The 18,785-nt window shown below is 48.2% G+C and overlaps 1 protein-coding gene across 5 annotated transcripts in view; it reads right to left on the bottom strand.

The window, feature by feature from the left end:
• Positions 1-4,033: 4,033 nt before the first annotated feature.
• clasp1a (cytoplasmic linker associated protein 1a) overlaps positions 4,034-18,785 on the bottom strand; it is a 194,121-nt gene continuing 179,369 nt past the window's right edge. For all 5 annotated transcript variants that reach the window (XM_079254046.1, XM_079254045.1, XM_079254043.1 and 2 more), the window contains 10 exons: positions 16,506-16,655; positions 16,323-16,429; positions 15,287-15,434; positions 11,063-11,309; positions 10,688-10,744; positions 9,192-9,382; positions 8,974-9,102; positions 8,196-8,402; positions 6,049-6,165; positions 4,034-4,523 (listed from right to left, as the gene is read on the bottom strand). In XM_079254046.1, the coding sequence (XP_079110172.1) occupies positions 4,437-4,523; positions 6,049-6,165; positions 8,196-8,402; positions 8,974-9,102; positions 9,192-9,382; positions 10,688-10,744; positions 11,063-11,309; positions 15,287-15,434; positions 16,323-16,429; positions 16,506-16,655 (1,440 nt within the window). In that variant the 3' untranslated portion in view covers positions 4,034-4,436. The remainder of the gene's footprint in view (positions 4,524-6,048; positions 6,166-8,195; positions 8,403-8,973; positions 9,103-9,191; positions 9,383-10,687; positions 10,745-11,062; positions 11,310-15,286; positions 15,435-16,322; positions 16,430-16,505; positions 16,656-18,785) is intronic.

The raw sequence follows: 18,785 nt of genomic DNA on the forward strand, positions 1-18,785 counted from the left end.
AACAGAACTGGTACGTTCCCAGTAGTCCCACCAACAGAGCTGGTACGTTCCCAGTAGTCCCGCCAACAGAGCTGGTACGTTCCCAGTAGTCCCACCAACAGAACTGGTACGTTCCCAGTAGTCCCACCAACAGAACTGGTACGTTCCCAGTAGTCCCACCAACAGAGCTGGTACGTTCCCAGTAGTCCCGCCAACAGAGCTGGTACGTTCCCAGTAGTCCCACCAACAGAACTGGTACGTTCCCAGTAGTCCCACCAACAGAACTGGTACGTTCCCAGTAGTCCCACCAACAGAGCTGGTACGTTCCCAGTAGTCCCACCAACAGAGCTGGTACGTTCCCAGTAGTCCCGCCAACAGAGCTGGTACGTTCCCAGTAGTCCCACCAACAGAACTGGTACGTTCCCAGTAGTCCCACCAACAGAACTGGTACGTTCCCAGTAGTCCCACCAACAGAGCTGGTACGTTCCCAGTAGTCCCACCAACAGAACTGGTACGTTCCCAGTAGTCCCGCCAACAGAACTGGTACGTTCCCAGTAGTCCCACCAACAGAACTGGTACGTTCCCAGTAGTCCCACCAACAGAACTGGTACGTTCCCAGTAGTCCCACCAACAGAACTGGTACGTTCCCAGTAGTCCCACCAACAGAACTGGTACGTTCCCAGTAGTCCCACCAACAGAGCTGGTACGTTCCCAGTAGTCCCGCCAACAGAACTGGTACGTTCCCAGTAGTCCCACCAACAGAGCTGGTACGTTCCCAGTAGTCCCACCAACAGAGCTGGTACGTTCCCAGTAGTCCCACCAACAGAACTGGTACGTTCCCAGTAGTCCCACCAACAGAGCTGATGGGTTCCCAGTAGTCCCACCAACAGAGCTGATGGGTTCCCAGTAGTCCCACCATCAGAGGTGATGGGTTCCCAGTAGTCCCACCAACAGAGGTGATGGGTTCCCAGTAGTCCCACCAACAGAGCTGATGGGTTCCCAGTAGTCCCACCAACAGAGCTGGTACGTTCCCAGTAGTCCCACCAACAGAGCTGGTACGTTCCCAGTAGTCCCACCAACAGAGCTGGTACGTTCCCAGTAGTCCCACCAACAGAGCTGGTACGTTCCCAGTAGTCCCACCACAGAGCTGATGGGTTCCCAGTAGTCCCACCAACAGAGCTGGTACGTTCCCAGTAGTCCCACCAACAGAACTGGTACGTTCCCAGTAGTCCCACCAACAGAACTGGTACGTTCCCAGTAGTCCCACCAACAGAACTGGTACGTTCCCAGTAGTCCCACCAACAGAGGTGATGGGTTCCCAGTAGTCCCACCAACAGAGGTGATGGGTTCCCAGTAGTCCCGCCAACAGAACTGGTACGTTCCCAGTAGTCCCACCAACAGAGCTGGTACGTTCCCAGTAGTCCCACCAACAGAGCTGGTACGTTCCCAGTAGTCCCGCCAACAGAACTGGTACGTTCCCAGTAGTCCCACCAACAGAACTGGTACGTTCCCAGTAGTCCCGCCAACAGAACTGGTACGTTCCCAGTAGTCCCACCAACAGAGCTGGTACGTTCCCAGTAGTCCCGCCAACAGAACTGGTACGTTCCCAGTAGTCCCACCAACAGAGCTGGTACGTTCCCAGTAGTCCCACCAACAGAGCTGGTACGTTCCCAGTAGTCCCGCCAACAGAACTGGTACGTTCCCAGTAGTCCCGCCAACAGAACTGGTACGTTCCCAGTAGTCCCACCAACAGAGCTGGTACGTTCCCAGTAGTCCCACCAACAGAACTGGTACGTTCCCAGTAGTCCCGCCAACAGAACTGGTACGTTCCCAGTAGTCCCACCAACAGAACTGGTACGTTCCCAGTAGTCCCGCCAACAGAACTGGTACGTTCCCAGTAGTCCCACCAACAGAACTGGTACGTTCCCAGTAGTCCCACCAACAGAGGCGGGGGGTGGATATCTCCCACGGCGGGACTCCAACATCTTCCAGCTCCCATGATGCATCAGACAGAAGGTCAGGGCAGGACGGGCTCCAACGTCCAATCACAGACCAGGAACCGGCGAAAACGGCACGGAGCCGATGGCGCAGTCATCACATGCAAGCTTCTCCGCTAACGTGCAGAAAGTTAAATACTGGTGTTTGTAGATTATTCTAAATGTAGAGAAGCAGTGTATGTACAAACCCTCTGCAGGTACGGGCAGCCGCCATCACGGCGCCGCCGGCGAGGCTCAGTGAGCATGCCCAGACCGATGCAACACGTCTTTCCTTAAAGAGGCGCGTCTCGGCCTGAACCTCAGCCAGAGAAGCTGCTGGGGACGTGGAGGACTGTCCTACGTGGATCTGGGGACGCGGAGGACTGTCCTACGTGGATCTGGGGACGCGGAGGACTGTCCTACGTGGATCTGGCGACGCGGAGGACTGTCCTACGTGGATCTGGCGACGCGGAGGACTGTCCTACGTGGATCTGGGGACGCGGAGGACTGTCCTACGTGGATCTGGGGACGCGGAGGACTGTCCTACGTGGATCTGGGGACGCGGAGGACTGTCCTACGTGGATCTGGGGACGCGGAGGACTGTCCTACGTGGATCTGGCGACGCGGAGGACTGTCCTACGTGGATCTGGGGACGCGGAGGACTGTCCTACGTGGATCTGGGGACGCGGAGGACTGTCCTACGTGGATCTGGGGACGCGGAGGACTGTCCTACGTGGATCTGGCGACGCGGAGGACTGTCCTACGTGGATCTGGCGACGCGGAGGACTGTCCTACGTGGATCTGGGGACGCGGAGGACTGTCCTACGTGGATCTGGCGACGCGGAGGACTGTCCTACGTGGATCTGGGGACGCGGAGGACTGTCCTACGTGGATCTGGGGACGCGGAGGACTGTCCTACGTGGATCTGGCGACGCGGAGGACTGTCCTACGTGGATCTGGCGACGCGGAGGACTGTCCTACGTGGATCTGGGGACGCGGAGGACTGTCCTACGTGGATCTGGGGACGCGGAGGACTGTCCTACGTGGATCTGGGGACGCGGAGGACTGTCCTACGTGGATCTGGCGACGCGGAGGACTGTCCTACGTGGATCTGGGGACGCGGAGGACTGTCCTACGTGGATCTGGGGACGCGGAGGACTGTCCTACGTGGATCTGGGGACGCGGAGGACTGTCCTACGTGGATCTGGGGACGCGGAGGACTGTCCTACGTGGATCTGGGGACGCGGAGGACTGTCCTACGTGGATCTGGCGACGCGGAGGACTGTCCTACGTGGATCTGGGGACGCGGAGGACTGTCCTACGTGGATCTGGGGACGCGGAGGACTGTCCTACGTGGATCTGGGGACGCGGAGGACTGTCCTACGTGGATCTGGGGACGCGGAGGACTGTCCTACGTGGATCTGGCGACGCGGAGGACTGTCCTACGTGGATCTGGGGACGCGGAGGACTGTCCTACGTGGATCTGGGGACGCGGAGGACTGTCCTACGTGGATCTGGGGACGCGGAGGACTGTCCTACGTGGATCTGGCGACGCGGAGGACTGTCCTACGTGGATCTGGCGACGCGGAGGACTGTCCTACGTGGATCTGGCGACGCGGAGGACTGTCCTACGTGGATCTGGCGACGCGGAGGACTGTCCTACGTGGATCTGGGGACGCGGAGGACTGTCCTACGTGGATCTGGGGACGCGGAGGACTGTCCTACGTGGATCTGGGGACGCGGAGGACTGTCCTACGTGGATCTGGGGACGCGGAGGACTGTCCTACGTGGATCTGGCGACGCGGAGGACTGTCCTACGTGGATCTGGCGACGCGGAGGACTGTCCTACGTGGATCTGGGGACGCGGAGGACTGTCCTACGTGGATCTGGGGACGCGGAGGACTGTCCTACGTGGATCTGGGGACGCGGAGGACTGTCCTACGTGGATCTGGCGACGCGGAGGACTGTCCTACGTGGATCTGGGGACGCGGAGGACTGTCCTACGTGGATCTGGGGACGCGGAGGACTGTCCTACGTGGATCTGGCGACGCGGAGGACTGTCCTACGTGGATCTGGGGACGCGGAGGACTGTCCTACGTGGATCTGGGGACGTGGAGGACTGTCCTACATGGATCTGGAGGACTTGCTGGATGGATGTTGGGTTAAGTTTGTGACAAATAAAAAAGTACAATCAGAAGACGGGCTGTGGTTCTCACGTTTCCAGTACATCTAATGTGATTATCAGCGTTGCTGGTCCAGCCTAACGGCATCCCATCACCCAGACTGAGAACGTCTCCTGTCAGAAGTGATGGACGGGGTGAGGGGACAGAGGAAACCATGGCGACGGACAGGCGGCTAAAACCAGCACAGCAGCTACATTCACAGCTTTCTGCAGCAGAAGAGCGAGTTCAGGAGGAGGAAGCTGCAGGACAGACAGGCGGACAGGACGAGTGTCCAGGCTTGGCGACTGAGCGTCCGGCATTAACTGTGAGAGGAGACGTCGGAGGAGCTGCTGCTGTTGCTGTTGGTGGTCTGGGCCCGCTTGATGTACAGGTTCAGTAATTTCATCTGCAAACAGAGAGGTGAGAGCCATCGTTAGAGCAGGAATATAAAGCTGAGACAGAGACAGATTCCTGGACCGCACCCTGGACAGGATCCTTAGACTTCATATATATTATATGTTGATGTTAAAAAGCAGAAAAGAGGATGTCAGATAAAGGTTGAAGCAAGGTGAAACATGGTTGTCTCTCCCAGCAGGAAAACCGGCTTCATGGCTGAAATCATAAATTATTCTTTGTGGTTTAAGAATGCTTCAACTTCCTGACTAAAAAATCCTGAAATTTTCATCCCTCTTCATCGTTTGTCTGGTTTTATTACATCATTTAACTTCTCAATGACTAGAGTCCCTGTAGAGGCTCTAATGCTAACATGTAGCATAGCAACATGTTAGCAAACAGCAGGAAGCAGCAATGCTAACATGTAGCATAGCAACATGTTAGCAAACAGCAGGAAGCAGCAATGCTAACATGTAGCATAGCAACATGATAGCAAACAGTAGGAAGCAGCAATGCTAACATGTAGCATAGCAACATGATAGCAAACAGTAGGAAGCAGCAATGCTAACATGTAGCATAGCGACATGATAGCAAATAGCAGGAAGCAGCAATGCTAACATGTCGCTATGCGACATGTTAGCAAACATCTATCTATCCATCTATCATGTTTTCATTCGAGTTGTAAAAAATTGATGTTTCTCCCGTGACTCTGCCTTAGTTTGATGTGAAAGTAAAAAAGGTTCTGCTGGTTTCCATGGTGATGAAGATCCTGCTGGTTTCCATTGTGACGAAGGTCCTGCTGGTTTTCTAGTATTCTGTTTCTTTTTTTCTCTTCCACCATAAACTATGCAGGTCTTCACGTCTTCCAGGACCCTCATGGTGTTTCTGAGGTGAATGTGGGGTCTATCCCTGGATTCTCCTGACTGACCACCGATAGAGGTGTCCATCATCATCATCATCACACCTATTACTTTACTCATTTCTAGGATTGTCTCATTGCTAGGAGAACAGAGCTGTGTTCCACATCAGGTTGTCTCCCAGTAAACTGATGTTTCATTCATTCTTTCTCCCGTCCTTCATCAGAGTTGAAGACTCTGGATTTCTACTCGTCGGTGAGGAAACTCTTCATACTTGGCTGCTTTTTACCAACGTAATCTTTGTCTTAGAGGGTTTTGTATTAACTACATGTGAATGAAAAGGCTCCGGTTGGACGTTGTTGGACACCATTTCCACCAAATCAGACCTGGAATTCATCTCAGAAGCGTTTCTGAAGGAGGATCAAGCCAGACTGGGTCTGAGGTCCAGGTGGACCCGACCCTCAGACCGCTACCCTTACATAACTCAAGGACACATGAAGTGGAGAAAGTGGGACAAGTCTGACCCCGTGTTTTATTACTGGCCAGCCGGCTGGAACCAGCTCAGGAACAACAACATGGGAAGATGATAAGGCTGAGCGTCTGTTGAAGAGATCCCCGTAACCCTGTGTGTGTGTGTGTATATGTGAATGCACGTGCACGTGGGAGGGTGTGCTGTGGTACCTTGCTGCCCGTGAGCTGTGCCAGGTGGGGTTTCAGATCCTCGCCAATGACAGAGTAGATGGCCACCAAGCAGAACACGCTGGCCTTGCGAACGCTGCTCTCTGTGTTGTCATAGCCCTGCAGCATCCCACACACACACACACACACACACACACACACACACACACACACACACACACACACACACACACACACACACACACACACACAGGTCAGTAGGAACATGGGAGGGGCTGCAGCCAGTGCAGAGTACACGCAAACATTTCCAGGGACAAATAAGGCAAATAATCCCCACTGTCCAAATATGCCGACACGGACGTTTCTGTCCGTCTAAACTGAGGATGAGTGAAAAACATTTCACACTTTTCCACGTTTTAACCCTGAAAAACCTTGAGTCATTGTGTTGTTTATTTAATGTAGAGACACATGAAAGCTGCTGAAGCGTTTAATCCCAGTCTGACGTGATGTTTCCATGGAGACGTGATGTTTTCAGACTCTGAGGCTAAAATGATGTAAAATAAATGTATGAACAGATAAAGCAGCATAAAGAGCAACCAGAAGTTTGTAGAAATAACACACATAGATCAGCAGTGACCAAGCCTTTTCTGATCTACACATCATTCTCTTACGTCTGAAACACACACACACACACACACACACACACACACACACACACACACACACACACAGGAAGTAAAAACCACACACAGCTGGTTTTTACTTCCTACCAGGCATCTACACTGCAGTACATGTAGGAACAAGCCTTGTGTCTGTTTCATCATGTGCTGCTTGGACTGCAGACTGACCTCACACTGCAGGACAGTCTGCTGTCACTTCTGATCAGTCAAAGCTTGTTTTCATATTAATGTGGAAGTTTGCTTTTGTTTTGTGTAAATAACAGCTGTTATTCATTGTTTCTGCTGAGGAAGTACATTTTCTCCTTTGCACGTGTGTTGTTCTGCTGGTTTCTGCTTCCTGGTGAACTTTCTGATACTCTTGTTTACTCCCACAGTGAAAATGTGCATGTTTTGCTTTTGTCAATAAAAAAATCTTTTCTCATCACTTGTTGATCTTTGGCTGCTCCTGATTGGACGTTACCGTCAGTTTAAGCTCTCTGATTGGTGGAAAGTCTGACAGGAAGTGTCTTCATCATCATGTCCAGGTGAAAATAGAGGTCTCTTAGCAACATGGTAGTGACGGTGATGAAGATGTGATAAATAATGGTGGATTTACCATCTAGAGTCTCTGAATAAACACTACATGTTGTGTCTGGATTGTAAACCTCCTGGACGGATAGAAAACCTCCGTAGACCAGCTGGAGGGTCACATGACCGTCCCAGAGTTACAGACTGCCGTTACTGACGGTAGGAGAGGTAGACCTCGGCGATCTGATGGAGATTTGAAGCATGGGTAGGTAATGTTGGGGAGCTAGCAAGATTAGAAAGTGGCAACCTGTCATGGCTCCTCCTCCTACCCTGGCCCCTCCCCTTGTCTTGGCCCCCTCCCCTGTTGTGGCCCCGCCACCTGTCTTTGCTCCTCCCCCTCTGGTTCTGCTCCTTGCGTGATCCGAGGCTTTTTTATTCGCAGCTTTTTCCACCAACGATTTTCTCTTTCTCGGCTGTTTAGCAGGAGGAGGCAAATAAACCGAGCCGGGTCGGGAAATCCTTCCTGCATTTTCTCAGCCATGTTTGCCTTCCGAGTTTCTTCTTCACTACTTTGTATTTTCATCCTAACACGCTGTTTATATGCAGGGTGTGGCTATCAGGAATGTGCTGCTGGAGGGGGAGGAGGGGAGCCGGGAGAAGAAGCTACGAAATATAAGAAATGAACAACTCCATTTGGGTCGGAACGTTTGGATTGGTCAGAGATTTTACAGGTTTACAGTAAACTGAGGGGTCTAACTATATTTCTTATTGTTCATGATTACAGAATGTATAGACTACTATCAGGACGAGGAACCGCTTCACCCAGAGGAACATGTCTCTGAGCAACATTACCTACTAGAGGTTTAAGGGTTACAAAGTGTTTCTTTATCTCTTATCAGTTTAAGTTCCAGATAAAGTAACTAAAGTTGATTCCAGCCACTGCAACAGTCTGAAAGTATGTTTCTCTGTAAACATGTGACGTGTCCAGCTGTGGATTCACACCTGCAGGAGTCCGGGGATGATGTCAGGCAGCAGCTGCAGTAACGAGTCCTTGGCAATGCGTTCAATGACTTTGGTCTGCATCTTGATGGCGGCAAGGTTGATGGGGTAGTCGGCCGTCTGCACGATGGGACACAGCACCTTGATGCACTGCTCCGGGTGGATGGAGCCGGCCAGGGTGGAGGCCGCCTCCTCGGCTGCTCGCACCACCTAAAACACAAAACCATGCTGAAATCATTCAGAGGAGGAGAGCTGCAGTCTGACTAATGGAACACAGAGAGGAAGATTCCCAAAAAAGACTGGAGCACAGAATCCTGAAAACACGTCCCACCTTCCACAGACATCCATGTTAGGTTAACTGGTAAACTGTGTAAGCTTGGATGGTTGTTTGTCTTTCTGTGATGGACTGGTCACCTGTCCAGCTGTACCTGCCCCTCACCCTGTGACTGCTGACCCAGATTCCCACTGGAGTCTATCTCAGCAATGGATGGATGGGTGGGTGGGTGGATGGATGTGTTACAAACACAAATGAGGACATCAGATAAATCTATGTAATGGAGCTATGGATGGAGGAAGATGATGCCTAAGCTTTGTCTCCAGTGCAGTCAGCTGTTTATGGAACAGAACTATGATGGGTGATCAATGGGAATGAATGGATGAGCTGTTTGTGAAGTGGACGCCCTGCAGCCGGTTTGTCTACAAGAGTCCACAGACGAACGATGCAGGTGTTGTGTGTGATCTCGTGACCTTTAACCTGCGGCAGGATTTAGGAGCCGTGTACCTCCTTGTGGGAGTCTTTGTGAGCCTCCAGCGTCTTCATGATGGTGAGCTCAGCATAGTTCTTGAATCGGGCCGGCTGGTTCCTCAGGATCTCCTTCAGAACTCGCAGTGCCAGGGCTCGGATGGTGTGCTGCATGGAAACAGGAGCAGCATGAAACATCAAGGCAAACAGCCGGAGTCAGCTGAGCTGAAACCCAGACGGAGTCCGAGGTAACCTACGTCTTTATCCCCCAGTGTCTCCAGCAGCAGCAGGAGGACCGTCTTGAAGTGTTCGTCCCAAACCGCCATGCTGTCTTCTCGGGTGATCTTCAACAGCTCCACCAGGGCGCCTTTACGCTCTTCGGAGCGCTCGTTGTGATTGGACAGCTCCTTCAGCAGGTCGGCCACCAGGTCAGAGTGATCCTGACCAACTGATCACCGAGGGAGGGCGAGAAGAGCGAGTCAGACGTGAGCTCACCGACAACGGCTCAGAGACACTGAGGATGAGCTAACGCTTCATGCTAACGCGGCGCCTCATAAACGCCTTGTCGCCCTTCAACCTGGAAGTGAAACGAAGGTTTCTGGCGTCGTTCAAGCATCACATGATGGAGTGCTTACCACCAAACCAGACTTCCTCACAGCGCGGCACGGTGGCGGCAGCATCATGATGCCACAGGAAACGGGTCAGAAATGAGGGAAGGATGGACATGCATCCTGGAGGAAAGCCCGTCTGAGGCTCCCAGAGTTCAGACGTGATGCATACGCACGCCATGAACCACCTGATGGACATGGCGCCGGGCCGAGGTGCTGCAGAACCAGCAGGACCAGCAGGACCAGCAGGACCAGCAGAACCTGCAGGACCTGCAGAACCAGCAGGACCAGCAGGACCAGCAGGACCAGCAGAACCTGCAGGACCTGCAGAACCTGCAGGACCAGCAGGACCAGCAGGACCAGCAGGACCAGCAGAACCTGCAGGACCTGCAGAACCAGCAGGACCAGCAGGACCTGCAGGACCAGCAGGACCAGCAGGACCAGCAGGACCAGCAGGACCTGCAGGACCAGCAGGACCAGCAGGACCTGCAGGACCAGCAGAACCAGCAGGACCAGCAGAACCAGCAGGACCTGAAGCAGCTGGACATGTTGCTGGACGTTTCTTCCTGTTGGTCTGACACCCCCAACATGGTGGGAACATTGTTTTGATCAGCTGGTACAGACAACCAGAAACGTGCGCGTTACTTCCAGGCTGAAAGGCAACAACAGACTTTTCTCAAGGAGACGACCATAAAACCGTATCAGAATTCAGAGGAAGAATTTATCACCGATGTTTGGAAATGGTGAAAATGTCTGCAGCATTCTGACGCTACGTAGGACAAAACCCTTCATCACTGAGCTGCTGGATGTGGGTGGGGGGGGGGGGGGGGGGGGGGGGGGGGGCTCATTCTGGAGATTCTTCTTTAAAATGAAGAGAGCTTCACCTACAGAGCATGGAAACATGCGACTCCACCAGGTGAAGCCGGAATCTCCGTTCGCCTGCTGTCTGTCTGCTAAACATGGTTTTAGCTGAAACTCTGGACTTCTAACGGACACACACGTCATAAGACAGCTGATGTTACTCTGTGGAACCTGATGTTAACCCTGGGGCCTTGTGAGGTAGCAGCATCAGGAGGAGGTTAGAGAATCACAAAGAAACAATGAGGGAGGAGAGGGAGACTCAGGGCAGGGAGAAGCATCTTTACCAGGAGCAAAGACCTTGGGGAGGGCCATCTTGTTCTCACCACTGTCCTGACGGCGGCCTGGAGAGGAGGAGCAGGAGGAGCAGGAGGGGGATGAAGGTGGAGGACAGAGGGTGTAGAGAGAAGAATGTGATGACAACACACTGACTGTGATGAGCATAATGAGGAGAAGCTCGGTGGTCCTCTCGTGTTTAGCCAACTGAGCCGATCGGACCACAGTTTCTGCTCTCAACAGATGTTTTTTTCTTCATGTTGTCAAAACAAGGCAACAAGGTCACATGACACCATGGGGGAGAGGTGGAGGTCACGCTGCACATGCAGACAGCACCGCCACCCCCGCCGTGCGGATGAATAGTGTGTTCTCCCGGAGCTACTCACAGTCCCTGAACTGCTCCACGTCGTCGTCGAACACCGCCTCTTTCAGCGCGCTCTTGTCATACGTACAGATGCTTTCTCCGTAACCGTATGGTGCAAACTCCCGGCTCCGCGGCCCAGAGAAGGAGCGCGGCGACGGCGTGTTCAGCAGGGACGTCTTGTTGTCCAGAGCATTGCGACCTCCTTCAACCACGTCTAATCCCAGCCGGGCGTCCGAGGCAGGAGATGATGCGACTCCCTCTCTCCCCACCTGGAGGGCAGAGGTAGCAGCTGAGCATCGCTTTATGTTCTCCAACACTGTGAAGCATCGTCGTGTCCAGACTGGTCATTTACTCAGGAAGTCTGGCCTAAACTGTCTGAACATCTGCAGTGTTGGGAGGGAAACGGACATGCTGCATTCATGGACCAGGAGAAACCCAAACATGTTTACAGCAGAAATAAACATGTTTACAGTAGAAACAAACATGTTTACAGCAAAAATAAACATGTTTACAGCAGAAACAAACATGTTTACAGCAGAAATAAACATGTTTACAGTAGAAACAAACATGTTTACAGCAGAAATAAACATGTTTACAGTAGAAACAAACATGTTTACAGCAAAAATAAACATGTTTACAGCAGAAACAAACATGTTTACAGTTGAAATAAACACATTTACAGCAGAAACAAACATGTTTACAGCAGAAATAAACATGTTTACAGTAGAAACAAACATGTTTACAGCAAAAATAAACATGTTTACAGCAGAAACAAACATGGTTACAGTAGAAACAAACATGTTTACAGCAGAAATAAACATGTTTACAGCAGAAACAAACATGTTTACAGTAGAAACAAACATGTTTACAGCAAAAATAAACATGTTTACAGCAGAAACAAACATGTTTACAGCAGAAATAAACATGTTTACAGTAGAAACAAACATGTTTACAGTAGAAATAAACATGTTTACAGCAGAAACAAACATGTTTACAGTTGAAATAAACACATTTACAGCAGAAGTAAACGTATTTATGGTTCACAAAGATTTTGATTTGTTGTGATAAATAAATAAATAAATACTCCATGTTGTGAGTTACACGCTCCCAGTCCTGAGGACCTGGAGATGATAGATGACATCGACCTCCATTCTTCTGGTGGCTACTTCCAGCAGGTCAGTGCTTCTTGTCACAACTGTATATACAAGATGGGCGGAGCCTCCGTGACGTCACCCGTAGGTTTCTGAAGAGCTGAATTGAAGCTCGGTGGGCGGTTCCTACCATCGCCATCTTGGCAGGGACATGCGCGTCGTCTTGCCCGGAAAATACAAATATTGGCAAAGAGGTGGAGCTGAGAGGGGGGCTGTGAGCGTCATGGTGGATGATTGACATCGAGCGAACTCCGAGCTTTCTGTAGCTAAGAGCTAACCGAGCTAACCCGGAGATAACAGGAGCTAACCAGCTAATGGAGGTAAGCGGGCTAAAGCTAAGTCACGTAGTTAACCGGCTAAAAACCGCGGTTGTTCTACGTTCTCCTGACTTGAAGCGGGAGATCGGGTACCTGTCAATCAAAAGGACACGCCCCTAAATATGCTGAACTTCAAGATTAAATTACTTTTAAACAGGCGAGTTAGAAAATAATTCACTCCCCCCACAGTTGTCATGAAGGTAAACCTGAACTATTAAACCTAAAATGATTTTTGTACCAGGCTGTAAACATGTTTATTCCTGCTGCAAACATGTTTATTTCTCCTGTAAACATGTTTATTCCTGCTGTAAACATGTTTATTCCTGCTGTAAACATGTTTATTCCTGCTGTAAACATGTTTCTTTCTTCTGTAAACATGTTTATGTCTGATGTAAACATGTTTATTCCTGCTGTAAACGTGTTTATTCCTGCTGTAAACATGTTTATTTCTGCTGTAAACATGTTTATTTCTCCTGTAAACATGTTTATTCCTGCTGTAAACATGTTTATTTCTCCTGTAAACATGTTTATTCCTGCTGTAAATATGTTTATTTCTCCTGTAAACATGTTTATTCCTGCTGTAAACATGTTTATTTCTCCTGTAAACAAATTTATTTCTGCTGTAAACATGTTTATACCTGCTGTAAACATGTTTATTTCTCCTGTAAATGTATTTATTCCTGCTGTAAACATGTTTATTTCTGCTGTAAACATGTTTATTTCTCCTGTAAATGTGTTTATTCCTGCTGTAAACATGTTTATTCCTGCTGTAAACAAGTTTATTCCTGCTGTAAACATGTTTATTTCTCCTGTAAACATGTTTATTTCTGCTGTAAACATGTTTATTTCTCCTGTAAACATGTTTATTTCCCCTGTAAACATGTTTATTCCTGCTGTAAACATGTTTATTTCTCCTGTAAACATGTTTATTTCTGCTGTAAACATGTTTATTTCTTCTGTAAACATGTTTATTTCTGCTGTAAACATGTTTATTCCTGCTGTAAACATGTTTATTCCTGCTGTAAACATGTTTATTTCTCCTGTAAACATGTTTATTTCTCCTGTAAATGTGTTTATATCTGCTGTAAACGTGTTTATTTCTGCAGTAAACATGTTTATTTCTCCTGTAAACATGTTTATTCCTGCTGTCAACATGTTTATTTCTGCTGTAAATATGTTTATTTCTCCTGTAAACATGTTTATTTCCCCTGTGAACATGTTTATTTCCCCTGTGAACATGTTTATTCCTGCTGTAAACATGTTTATTTCTGCTGTAAACATGTTTATTTCTGCTGCAAACATGTTTATACCTGCTGTAAACATGTTTATTTCTCCTGTAAATGTATTTATTCCTGCTGTAAACATGTTTATTTCTCCTGTAAACGTGTTTATTTCTGCTGTAAACATGTTTATTTCTCCTGTAAATGTGTTTATTCCTGCTGTAAACATGTTTATTCCTGCTGTAAACAAGTTTATTCCTGCTGTAAACATGTTTATTTCTCCTGTAAACATGTTTATTTCTGCTGTAAACATGTTTATTTCCCCTGTGAACATGTTTATTCCTGCTGTAAACATGTTTATTTCTCCTGTAAACATGTTTATTTCTGCTGTAAACATGTTTATTTCTTCTGTAAACATCTTTATTTCTGCTGTAAACATGTTTATTCCTGCTGTAAACATGTTTATTCCTGCTGTAAACATGTTTATTTCTCCTGTAAACATGTTTATTTCTCCTGTCAATGTGTTTATATCTGATGTAAACATGTTTATTCCTGCTGTAAACATGTTTATTTCTCCTGTAAACATGTTTATTTCTGCTGTAAACATGTTTATTTCTTCTGTAAACATCTTTATTTCTGCTGTAAACATGTTTATTCCTGCTGTAAACATGTTTATTCCTGCTGTAAACATGTTTATTTCTCCTGTAAACATGTTTATTTCTCCTGTCAATGTGTTTATATCTGATGTAAACATGTTTATTCCTGCTGTAAACGTGTTTATTCCTGCTGTAAACATGTTTATTTCTTCTGTAAACATGTTTATTTCTCCTGTAAACGTGTTTATTTCTGCTGTAAACATGTTTATTTCTCCTGTAAATGTGTTTATTCCTGCTGTAAACATGTTTATTCCTGCTGTAAACAAGTTTATTCCTGCTGTAAACATGTTTATTTCTCCTGTAAACATGTTTATTTCTGCTGTAAACATGTTTATTTCTCCTGTAAACATGTTTATTTCTCCTGTAAACATGTTTATTTCCCCTGTGAACATGTTTATTCCTGCTGTAAACATGTTTATTTCTCCTGTAAACATGTTTATTTCTGCTGTAAACATGTTTATTTCTTCTGTAAACATCTTTATTTCTGCTGTAAACATGTTTATTCCTGCTGTAAACATGTTTATTCCTGCTGTAAACATGTTTATTTCTCCTGTAAATGTATTTATGTCTGCTGTAAACATGTTTATTCCTGCTGTGAGCATGTTTATTTCTCCTGTAAACGTATTTATGTCTGCTGTAAACATGTTTATTCCTGCTGTGAAGTTGGTATTTTTAACATGGGAGTCTATGGGGATTTGCTCGGTTTTGCAGCCCCTAGTGGATGAAGGGAGAACTGCAGTTTTATGCACTTCCTGGCTTTACTTTTAACCGCCGGAGGTTGCTGCTTGGTAACAAAACTCAAATCTCTGTGATGCTCGATGTCCATATGGAGGAAGATCTCAGAGGACAGTTGGAGAAACGGGGTTAGTTCTCTGGTTCTGGACCAGAGTCTGGAGACTTACGGCATCATCCCTCTTCAGCTCCCGCCTGACTGGCTCGTTTAGGTCCTCCTGGCTCCGGTAGCTGAAGCTCTGGATGGCCTCGGTGACGCCGCGCAGCGAGCTGTAGATCTCCTCTGAGTTCATGTTCTCAGTGTCGTACTCCATCATGCTACCAGACACACAAACAAAGACGGTGATGAGGAACTGGAGCACACACACATTCATTCACCTCCATTCAAACATGCAAAGTGCTCAGGCGGTGTTACTGACCAGCAGATTAGTTCTGAGCATGCACTAAGGTGGTTTTTGTTTGTATTTCAGTCAAAACAGAACAAAGTCGCTCAGCTGGTTTGGAAAATGAACAGGTAGATGCAGTTTCACTGAGGGGGGGGTAACCTCCAAGGCCTCAGCCCGCCTCTTTACCTGGGTGAATAGGCTCTGCGCAGGACCCTGAGGGATGGGGCAGCAGGGGTGGAGTGAGGCGAAGGGGGTGGAGGAGGGGCAGGGGGGTGCTTTGACGGTCCGTCGACCCCCCAACCCCATAACCGACTGTTGCCACAGCGCAGAGCGAGGGATGGACAGAGAGAAGCAAGAGAGGAAACCAGCAAGACGAGCAGGCGGAGAGACAGAGGACAGAGAGGAAGCAGGAGGTATGATGGAGGAGAAAAGACAAAGAAACCAGTCTGAGCTTCCAGCTGACAGGAACCAGTAAGAACAGAAACCCACAAAGATCCCCGTCAGCGAGCCCAGATGTCTGCAGACATCAGGCTCCTTCTGCTGGACTGTGGAGGGTCTCCAGCCCAGCAGCAGGACCTGCAGCAGGCTTTTACAGTTCAGACTTTGGAGGAACCCGGTCTCTGGAGGAACCCGGTCCTGCAGCCAGACTCTGGAGGAACCTGGTCTCTGGAGGAACCCGGTCCTGCAGCCAGACTCTGGAGGAACCTGGTCTCTGGAGGAACCCGGTCCTGCTGCCAGGCTTCACCCCCCCCCATGTTAGTAGGACAGGCCTCAGACATGCGTCCAGCTGGTCGGTGTCTCCAGACCAGGGGGTAGCTACCTGGGAGAAAGGCCTCCGTGGGAGCAGTTTGTGGGCGATGTGAGGGGGCTGGTCCTGCTGGGGGTGTGCCGTGTCGGCGTTCTGCCGATGGTGTTGCTTGGAGACCCCTGAAGACAGGAAGACAAATGTAGACATGGAGGATGGACGGTCTCCTGAACATGTCTCCTGTCAGGCAGCACCTACCATGTTGCTGCTGGTGTTGCTGGAGTTCTTCAGGTGGTTGTGCAGCAGCTTGGTGGCCCCGTCCTGGAAGGTTTTGGGCAGAGCTCCCAGCAGCATGGTGAACTCTGGGGTGTTGAGTTCGAACAAGGCGATGAGCACCACCTGAGCCGCCTGCAGGACGTGCAACGCAGCAGGTCAGGAAAGGTCACATGGTCTGCCTGGTTCACCCGGAAAGCTTTCAACAACGTGGACATTTTTAACCCCTGTAGGTCATTATGGACTGTTTTTCCTTTCAGGTCATTTTGTCGCCTCCATTCCCTCTCAATCAGTCTTTAAGGGACATCAGGAAAAATCTCCAACCCTTATGGAACCAAAAAGGTCCTCTCCCAAAAGCTGAGATAAAAACATGACAGAATAATGCTCCTTTCCACTTTTCTGCTTAAGTCATTCAATCATTCCGATTTAAAACCACCAAATCTGTAATTATTCATCTCATTACAATCCTTTAAATGCACATTTACTGACATGAGGTCACTGTTTTTATTAAACAAAAAATAAGTTATTTTCCAGAGATAAAATATCAAAACTAAAATATCTAAACCAATCATTTACTTATTTTAACTGCTTTAAGACAAATTTTTAAAAATATTTAAAAAAAATATTTATTTAAAATTTATTTTCAATAAAAATTATGAAATTGTGTAACTAAACCCTTAAAGTCTTTTTTATTAACAATTATGTAAAAACAAAATAAATAAAACAAAGCAACTCGAGAAAATAATGAAACGCCAAAGACTGAAAGACTAAATGAGATGAACTGTGACTAAATAAATTAATAATTATTATTATACAAATAAATAACCAATGTTATCCAAAAAAAATGCATAAAGAATGGTAAATAAATTTAATTATTTTATTATTTAAATAAAATGAGAATAATCCAGAAGCACCTGTATGAAACTGCAGAAGTTAACAACATATAAAGAGTTACATTGATTAGAATAATTACATGTGTGGTAAAGTAATGCAGCTGATGGGTCAATCTGAGGAAAAACTGTAGAAACATTTATCTGTCATGGTTTTATGGTTGTTTTCAGAGGAGGATTTTTTGTCTGATGAGCTGAAAGGTAGAAAAGTAAAGCGACCCACAAGGATTAATTAAAAAATCCTTTAAAAGTGAATAAAAATGAAATAAATCTGTAAGATGTGACATCAGGAAAGCCAAGATCTATGTTAAACCTGCAGAAAGAAACCTGGTACAGGTGTTCAGAGATGCATCAGGTGGAAAAAACACCACCACAGCCATGTCAGTGTTACAGCATGCAGGTAAGCACAGGTAGGAGGGCACAGGTACAGGTAGGAGGGCACAGGTACAGATAAGAGAGCACAGGTACAGGTAGGAGGGCACAGGTACAGGTAGGAGGGCACAGGTACAGGTAGGAGGGCATAGGTACAGATAAGAGAGCACAGGTACAGGTAGGAGGGCACAGGTACAGGTAGGAGGGCACAGGTACAGGTAAGAGGGCACAGGTACAGATAAGAGAGCACAGGTACAGGTAGGAGGGCACAGGTACAGGTAGGAGGGCATAGGTACAGATAAGAGAGCACAGGTACAGGTAGGAGGGCACAGGTACAGGTAAGAGGGCACAGGTACAGATAAGAGAGCACAGGTACAGGTAAGGGAGGAATGGTACAGGTAAGGGAGGACAGGTACAGGTACGGGAGGACAGGTACAGGTACAGGTACAGGTACAGGTACAGGTAAGGGAGGACAGGTACAGGTAATGCCGGGCGGACACTGTGCGATTCTAGAAATCTGACTGTCGGGGAAATGCTCCCACTGCACGACCGGGTTTGTCCCTCGTACTCTATCTGACCCTATGACATGTGTACTCATACTGTACGACTGCTGTCAGACACCATTATTGACAACCACGACTAGTTGTCGGCGTCAGTCGGTGTGTGACGGCACGACGTGCTCGAGTGTGAACAACGAAAAAAAATGTTCCTAGTTCCTATGACAACCACAGCGTGCCTGACAACAAGATGGCGAGCAGGCAGCCAGTTGTTGCAGTTGTGTGCGCTGTCTTGTACGCTGAAAGGAAAAACAAAAGAAAACCTCGTGTTCTCTCCGTAGCTCTACTAATCTCTCTTCTAGCAGCTGTGTCCACCGCACACGTCTGAAGTTGGGGTTGCCCGTCATTGTTTAAAGCTCCACCGGTGTCTTCTGCGCAGGTGCGAACGTAGAATCGTGACATAACACCGCTCACACTGTACGAGCGACGGCGAACATTTCTGACAT

The sequence above is a fragment of the Telmatherina bonti genome (genome assembly GCF_933228915.1).
Source record: "Telmatherina bonti genome assembly, chromosome: 15".
NCBI classification, from domain to species: Eukaryota; Metazoa; Chordata; class Actinopteri; order Atheriniformes; family Telmatherinidae; genus Telmatherina; species Telmatherina bonti.